This window comes from Belonocnema kinseyi, chromosome 5, assembly GCF_010883055.1.
Source record: "Belonocnema kinseyi isolate 2016_QV_RU_SX_M_011 chromosome 5, B_treatae_v1, whole genome shotgun sequence".
Taxonomy (NCBI): domain Eukaryota; kingdom Metazoa; phylum Arthropoda; class Insecta; order Hymenoptera; family Cynipidae; genus Belonocnema; species Belonocnema kinseyi.
The window spans coordinates 51,905,108-51,913,772 of NC_046661.1; the positions used below are offsets into that span (position 1 = coordinate 51,905,108).

An 8,665-nucleotide genomic window follows, 5' to 3' on the forward strand; every position below is an offset into this window, starting at 1 on the left:
AAATTTGTTCTTTTCATAAATTGGAATATAAACATTTAATAAACATAAGACCAATCATACGACATAACGGCGGTTGTGTATTGGTGTTTGCTATTTTCTGAATAAATTTTGGCTAAGTTGCCTCTCATACGGGGCAATGAGCAGCTTGACAAATTTGAAAACATCGCGCGAATCAGCTCAGCCTACAGCTTCAGAGCGCGTGCGCATTTGGGTCCACGGGATGAATCCTCCGCACGGCATCTTGTGTGGACTGTGGAGTGAGACGCTCGTGAATGAGCCAGCCATCTCACAAGTTTTTGGTCAACGACAATTATTGACGTTTCTAACCTATAATTGGATATTTGACGTTTACTGTAAAATTCCAAGAGGGGTGTTTCCGTCTTCGTAATCCGCGAGAAATTGATAAAATAAAGTGAGTAAATGATAATTAATTAAATTTTGACGACCTTTAGACCTTCTTAGGTGAAAAATACTCTTTTTAACCTCTAAGCTGTTTTTATTTTCGTTAATCGAATCACAGGTTTACTTTTCAATATTTTTCTATTATTTTGTTCGATAGTCAAGACCATCTAACATTAAATCGTTTTAGTTATGTTTATGTGTTTTTTGGATCGATTTTTATCTGATGCTCGATTAAAGTTTGTTTTCCTGTGATTTACAGTGAGGTTATACAACACTAAAATATTTTTTTTGTAAATATCCACTGCGTTTTTGTAATTATGCATACTAATAAATTAGTTAATTAATTAACATTGAATATTATTCCAGTATTGTTACATTGTTCTTATGCTGCATATGTTTTTTTTGGTCGAAAAACAAGTTTTGGAAGATTTTCGAATTTTGTAACTAAGAAATTTAGGTCATTGAATGCAATTTCTAGATATATATTTATTAATTAATAAATAATTATGCATTTCAAATTAACAATTTTGAAATTTACATTTTTTCACTTCGAATCAATTTGAAAGTGAAAGTTTTTAAATTATATTTTCATATTTTAGTCTGCTTAGTCTGCTCTGACTTTCGGCATCATACAAAGTAACTTAGTCTCAAATTCATTGTCATTAAATTTGTATAATTTAAAAATTGAATGTTCTAAAATTGTTAAATTTTACTGATTTAGGTTTGGCCGATTTTGTCATTTAAAGGCTTCTATGTTACATAAATTCAATTGCTTTTTTAATTGTTGGAAACACAAAATTTAAGTCCATTAATTTTTTACATTACAGTACATAGAGTGAAAGATTTTTTATTTAATTGAATTTATTTATGATTTATTTGTTTTTATTTTTAAAAAAAGTTTTATCCTGAATTTTGAAACACTACATTTAATTCATTTTCTATTTAGAAGTATGGACGCGTTTGGCGATAATTTTGTCGAACCTGAAGTTGACCCAGCTGCAGAGTTTTTAGCTCGAGAGCAAAATGAACTCGCAGGATTAGAAGTTGAAATTCCTCCCCTGATAAGTGCTGCTCCAGCTTCCATTGGCGATGGTAAAAAGACCTTATTAAATTATCAAATTACATGTAAATTATTAAACAATAGAGAAAATAAACACTTTCAAGCCGTAGAAATAAAGTTAACATTTATTAAAAGAATTATTAAGCTTCTGAGCAGAATTTTCATCTTCTATACATTACTTGCTAATTTTTGTATTTTGATACAGAGAAGATCCTTAATAATACTTAATAAAGGGAAAATTTTAAAATATAATAAGCTTCTTAATTTTTATTCTTAAATGTTATATAATTTTTGCATTTAAACATTTATTTTTAAATTTTTCGTTTATTCCTAATTAATTTTAATTCCATTTTAGCAACTTATAGTTTCATTTTCAGTTATTTTTGGGGCTCACAGTGAATTGAATTATTTTGTAGAAATTTAAAGAAAATGAAGATTGTAGTTTTAACAGAAATTGTAAATGATGTGAAATTTCGAACGTTTTACTGTTTAAACTTTCAGAAATTTATTTTATCATAAAAATTCAAGGAGTTTAATACCTACTTAAAAGTATAAATTATATTAAAGGTTTACTATATTTGAAGAAAAATGTAAGAAAAAAATTAGAAAAACGTGAGGCCTTTCTATTCTCCATTTTCCGTTCCATTATTTTTTTGTTTCCTTAAACGTAAATATTGATCCGGTAATTAGATGATTTGTCCGACAACTTTGAAGAGCTGCAAATGGGTTCCGGAGACGATGGGGAAAACGAGATTCCTCAACCAACAGAAACCATTCCAGGTATATATCTTCTTTTGTTTATTTCTTTACGGATTTCCTCGGTTTTATATTTCAAAATACGTACTATTTTTATTGAAAAAAACAGAAATTTCATCAGTGACTCCAGTAATCAAAGAAGAGCCAGAAAAGATCAAGAAATGGAGGGAGGAACAGAAAGACAGATTGGAACAGAAAGGTATCTTGAAACAATAATTTTATACTCAAAGAGAAGAATATTTAAATAATTATAAATCGTAATATACATTTTGTACATTTGTATTACCTTTTTTAGAATTAATTTCTTTTATGGAATTTTATAAATTAAATCGCATATTTCATTGCAATATATATTTTAACATTGAAAGACGCTGAAGAGGAGAAGAAGAAACAAGAATGGAAGGAAGCAGCCAAAAAAGAATTGGAAGAATGGTATAAGCAGCACGCCGAGGCTATTAGCAAAACTAAAGCTAACAACAGGTAATTTTCTCGATATATTTTGCAACTGAGAGTCTTAGCATTTTCTTAAATTTGAATGTTTGACTCACTTAGCCACAAATTTGATTTAATACTTGTGTATAATTTTAATCTGTTTAGAAAATCACTGTCGTCATTAAACTTAGTTCAATCAAAATTGTGAAAAATTTACGAGATTTCATTTTGAAAATCGCAACAATTTTTTTGTAATTCTTCTATTTAAAAATCTTTTCAGAAAAAATGCATTTTTCGTAGAGTAGATAAATCACTGATATTAATATGTTCAAATTTACGTGTTTTATAAAATCTCTCGTTCTCATTTTGCTTCCTAGGGAGACCGCCAAGTAAGTCGAAAACCTTAATTTATATTTTGCATGACATGTTGCAAATGCAATGCATTGTAGTCGAAAACTAGACTGCCCTTATAAATTACAGTATTTTTTCACTACAAAAAATAAAACAAACTAGAAATATTTTTCGTTTAGCGAAAAACTCTCTTGTCCAATTTATTTATTCGTACATTTTGAAATTTCACTCCAATTTTCAGACATGAAAGACACAGAAATTATTCTGAATTCTATCGTTATACTTATTGCAGCACAGTTTTTGATCTTTCATGTTTAAACTTTTTAAACCTAAAAGTAATTTATAAATTAGAAACCTTTTCTACTTAAGGCCATGTGATGAGTATAACAGCTGATCCAGTCAGCCCTAAGATCAATATTTTTTCACCCATATTGAAAAATAAAAGTTTCAATAACGCGGAAAGTTTTTTCGGGAAATGTTAATAAATATTAAAGGATCGTTTGTGGCCTTGCAAAGAGTTGGAGGAAGAAAAAAGTTTATTTTTGTAAATAATGATTATGGGCGGACACATTTAGGTTTTACAGCAGAAGTTTGACTTTTAACTTTCTCTGGCGGTAATCATGCAATCTGTTTTACCTACAAACTCCTAGAAGTTCGAAGTTGTCTACTCGCTGCGCTAGTGCTGCTTTGACACAGCTGATATCAGACTGATACGTATGTCAGGCCAAATATGTTTATTTGCATTTCAACTGCAAACATTAGTTTTTGCATTAATTGTGCATAATGTTCGTGAGCGATTTTTGCTGTTTTGCCCTACTTTGATGAATGTAAACCTCATAACTAGTCCAAAGGCAACATTGCAAATTGCTTGCAGGCATGGACATAGGAAACAAGGGACTAGGCATGTCATTGCGGGGGTGATGCAATGAGGGGGGAGGTCCACCACCTTTTGATGTCCCGCGACAAACATGGCAGCGCCCACATGTTCATATTTTCATGCACAGTTTGTCGGCAAAAATGCTCGTGCGCATAATCAAATGGCATATCGTAAGATGGCGGCTCTCCCCACTCATGGAATTCTCCCCCCTCCCATGGATTCAACCCCGCTTGCCCAAGTTAGGATGGTATGCCTAGGCCTAGTCCCGTGTTTCCTAAGTCCATGCTTGCAGGATTTGACGATAGCACGGTCGGTATTTCTCCAAAATAGTAATTAAAAAAAAAAACTTTTTTCACTATTCTAATTATTTAGGACCAGAGACACATTCTTGCATGCCTTCTATTTATCATGCCAAATTTTTAACACGATATCTCATTCCGTGTGGACGTAAGTTGGGAAAGAAAACTTCCACTGGTATTTTCTTAAAAAAAAATTTTCTCAAAATTTTTACCAGATAAAAGCAGAGACATGGACTTTATTACCTCCTCTTTCATTTCCCAAACTTTCAGAGCGACACCTCATTTCGTTTAGACGCAAGTTGGGAAAGAAAAATTGAAGACCATGTTTGGTCACGTGACCTTCTTGTCACATGGCCTTAAGTTTACAAATATTAAAGCATTTTTTCGAAGTTTCAAAGATGAAAGTATTTTTTCCCCAAGTTAATGTTCAAAATCTGAAAGCTTGAACTATGGACACTTTTTTTCTTCTGTATAGTTATTTAAAAATCTCTTGTAACGCACGTAAGAAAAATGAAGTTGCTTTTATTTTGAGTGGCGAAAAAGTACAATTTAAAATTGTTTTAAAACAAAAAATTGTGTTGGAATAAAATTAAAATAATATTAAAAAATTTTTAATGGAATGCGTTTGAAATTTTGAAAGTTTAAATAATTGGATTGTTCAATATTCATTCATTTAGAATATGAAGGTATCAAAATTGACAACGTAAACCCGAATCGTTCGAAATTTAACAATTTTAAATTTAAAACATTATAGATGAATAATTTCTATATGTGCGTCCACAATTAAGCAATTTTTGGATGTGCATTTATCAGTTGGGCAATTTAAGTGAATTGTATTTTAAATTGAAAATTTTTGAATTGAAACCTAATAGTTTAAAAGTTTTAGATTTAAAACGAATCAATAACAGAATGATTTTTAATTTAAATCTTTAAAACTAGTGCAATTTCAAGTATAACTTTGAATCCTTCGAATTTTGATTGTCTTACAATTTTAAATCAAACAATATTAAATTATTCCAGATTAATATTGATAAGTGTAAAAGCACTTCAAATCATTACTATCTGAGTATGAAAGGTTATAATATAGCATATTTGGAGTACCTACTTTGTTCTATATTTATAGAAATTTCCTCAAAATACATAGAATTAGTCAATTTACTTTCGATGTATGGAAATTTTCATTATAGATTGAATTCCTTCACTTATTTAATTATTATAAACAAATTAATGGATGAAACTAGCATCTGCTGAATTTTTGACCGTCAAGTTATTCTAAATTAACAACTAATCAGCACTTAAAGCTAAAAAGAACCATTATTATTTTTTTAAACCATTCTTATGAATTTGTTCACTTATTTCGTGTTTTTCATGATAGAACTTTTTTTCTGCAATTTCTTTCCTTTTTCGCCAGGTTAACCCATGCCCTTGCTGTTTTTAAATTAACATGGGATTTTAAAAGGGAAAAGCTCGGCTTTCGAAAAAGTGTAAAGAATAAGTACTTGTATAATCACCTCTTAGAGCATTTTCAAGGAATAATTTTTATCCAATAACTTAATTTGGACTCCCCCCCCCCCCTTAATACCCTTTTATTCTGCCTCATGTAAGCCTTGAAAAATTATTAGCTTTCGGGATAAATCATATAAAGTTGATGAATGTCAAGAGTAGTACTTCTCGTTTAACATATTTTTTAATTATTTAAACAATTTTCGTTTGCATAAATAACTGTTTCTCTTTGAAATCGTAAAATTTTATTATTTTCTGGAATTAATGACACAATTAAAAGATGCAGAGAGTAATATTTTTTAGCCATTTTTTAATCAATTTTTATTTATTTAAGCAATTTTTTCCTTGTAAGCCTTAGAAAGTTATTCTTTTCTGCAATTAATAATACAATTAACGAACGTTAAAATTACTATTAAAAAATTATATTTAGCAATTATGTAAACAATTAATAATCATTTACTTGCGCCTTTTCACTGTGAAGGTGGAGAAAAGTTTACTTTTTTCATACTCTTACACTATCTTAGAACTTGTTCCATATATTATTTAAACAATAATAAGTTTTTCAAACAATTAAATTCAATTGTATTATGTAAAGTGTAGTCTTTTTCTTCTTAAAATATTTCCTGGTATATAAATGAAACTGATCAGAGAAGTAATTTTAAGAAAAAAAAGGACTATACTTTTCTTAGACAAATTAAATTTAATTCCTTAAACCATACAGGGTATACGTTTTGAGTTAGGAAAATACTGAATAATAAGCGACATAGTGTAAGAGATTTAAATTAACTAGACTTTTCTCCACCTTCCCTGTGGAAAGGCGCCATTAAGTGATTATTAATTGTGTAAATTATTGCGAAAAATCTTAAACAAAATATATATGACTCTACATTCTTTATTTATGTCATTAATTCCAGGAAATTAAAAAAAATTACGATTTTAAGCAGAACAAATTGTTAATACAAATGAAAACTGTTTAAATAATTAAAAAATATGTTAAACCGGTAGTACTACTCTTGACATGCATCAACTTCATATGATTTATCCTGAAATATAATAACTGTTCACGACTTACAGGAGAAAAAAAATTGTTTAAACAATTAAATTTTTTTAAATCTTGGCAACTCTTCACTTATACATTAAAAATAATTCATGTTGAAAGATTCCGAAAATACCGTCTTTAGCATGGGTTTTATAGAAAACTTCATTTTCAAGAGTCCGGGGGCACATACGGATTTTCCTTTTCTAGATACCGAACAAATTGGGGAGAGGGGGGGGGGGGTCGATCACCAAAGCCTAATACATAAAACTGAGGTGATTATATTTTCTGAAAGTTTACATCTTCCGATATATCCGAGTACGAGTAATTGACAAAGTAACAATTTTATATTTCAGGTAGAAAATGTATATAAATTGAATCTTTCGAAAATTTGAAATATTCGGACACATCGAAAATTTTTTATTCATTGAATGCAGTCTTTTAGCGTCTAAGAATTTTTTAATTGTACTTTCGCCAACTCGAGTCTGAATATACGCTTACTATATAAAAAAAAAAACATAAAAATAATTTTAGAGAAACATTTGCACTTTTTCTCTGCTGTGAAAGGCAAGATAAAAATTTGAGGCATGTCCTTCGCTTTCTAAGCGCTTCAGTAGACTGAGGACTAAATCATTTTTTTCTTCACTTGAGCATCGAATTCGCATGAAATTTTGCATCGTGTATCACAATTCCTTTCCTCACTAGGAATGCAGAGAAACAGTTCGTGGCCGAAGCTGATGAAGTCGAACCTGGAACCGAGTGGGAACGGATCGCGAAGCTTTGCGATTTTAATCCGAAGTCGGCAAGGACCTCTAAAGACGTTTCCAGAATGCGCTCCATTATTTTGCAGCTCAAGCAAAATCCGCCAACGCCTATCAATTGTTGATTCCGCAATTCTGCGCTTTTTTCGACTAGAAAAATCTAGAAAAGGAAATTACAGGAAAAAAGGAAAATTTTCCACAGAGTGGATAATTCAAAGAGATTCCCAAATGGTTAGAGGTATTGATGTTATGAAAGAAATATTCAGATGGTAATAATATAAATATAATTATGTGTTATAATTAATTTACTCACCGAGTTCGTCATCCCGTTGAATGTACCGGAGGTTTCGATTTTTTAATTTTTAAATAGGATACCGTCTCTTTAAAACAATGCTTCTTAGTAATTATTACCATAACGATTAGCCGATTCACTTATAACTATATATTTCGAAAAATTGTAACGTTATTGCATTCCATTAATTGTTTAGATTCTCGCCTCTAGGAAGAATATTAATTTGTATTTTATGTACCTGGGAAACCTTTTTCGAATCTCTGTGCATATTATTCTAGAAGAATATTCTATCCACTGTTCAAGGTGATTACAAATAAATAATTTTAAGACGATAAACAAATTTGTTTATTTTTACGTTTTACTTGCTTTTTTAGAGAGATGATTTTCGGATTGTAGGTAGATGAATTTAATGAACGTTCTTCAACATTTAAAATTTTAAGTGAGACCTCTTCCATAAATTACATCACGCACATGGGAGGGGGCCATTCTGATTATTTGATTATTTGATCGAAATATTAAATGGAGGGAGTATAAATGAAAAAATAACGTGACCTAATTTATGGATGAAGCCATGAAATCTTGTTATTGAAAAAGATCATGGTGATTGGCAAAAAGTTGGCCACTTTAAGTCACAATCATTTTCCATTTTACGTTCGAATAATATATTTTTTCTAAAAATCTCTTCGAAAATTACTGACATTAAATCACAATTTAGCAAAGTTTCAAAATATAACTTCGTTTAGAAATTATAAATAAAAAAGTACGCAAAATCTGTTGTAACGCACTTGTTCCAAACTACAAATTTAAAATAAATAAGTGCTATATAATATTATTAATATTTTTTAAATATTTTAGATTCATAGACGCCTTTTATATTGAGTTGAAAAAGATCAAAA

General features: G+C 29.9%; 1 protein-coding gene across 3 annotated transcripts; it reads left to right on the top strand.

Annotated features, from left to right (window-relative positions):
- The first annotated feature begins 265 nt into the window (after positions 1 to 265).
- Positions 266 to 8,105, top strand: LOC117173158 (clathrin light chain). Of its 3 annotated transcripts, none has more exons than XM_033361570.1 (7): positions 266 to 412; positions 1,352 to 1,494; positions 2,153 to 2,242; positions 2,328 to 2,417; positions 2,587 to 2,698; positions 3,028 to 3,039; positions 7,422 to 8,105. In XM_033361570.1, exons 2-7 carry the CDS (start codon positions 1,353 to 1,355, stop codon positions 7,600 to 7,602), a joined length of 627 nt encoding a protein of 208 aa, XP_033217461.1. In that variant the 5' UTR covers positions 266 to 412; position 1,352; the 3' UTR covers positions 7,603 to 8,105. The 3 variants fall into 3 exon arrangements, with proteins under 3 accessions (XP_033217461.1, XP_033217460.1, XP_033217462.1); XM_033361569.1 differs by having other exon boundaries at positions 268 to 412; positions 1,349 to 1,494; XM_033361571.1 differs by lacking the exon at positions 3,028 to 3,039 and having other exon boundaries at positions 271 to 412; positions 1,349 to 1,494.
- Positions 8,106 to 8,665: the final 560 nt, after the last annotated feature.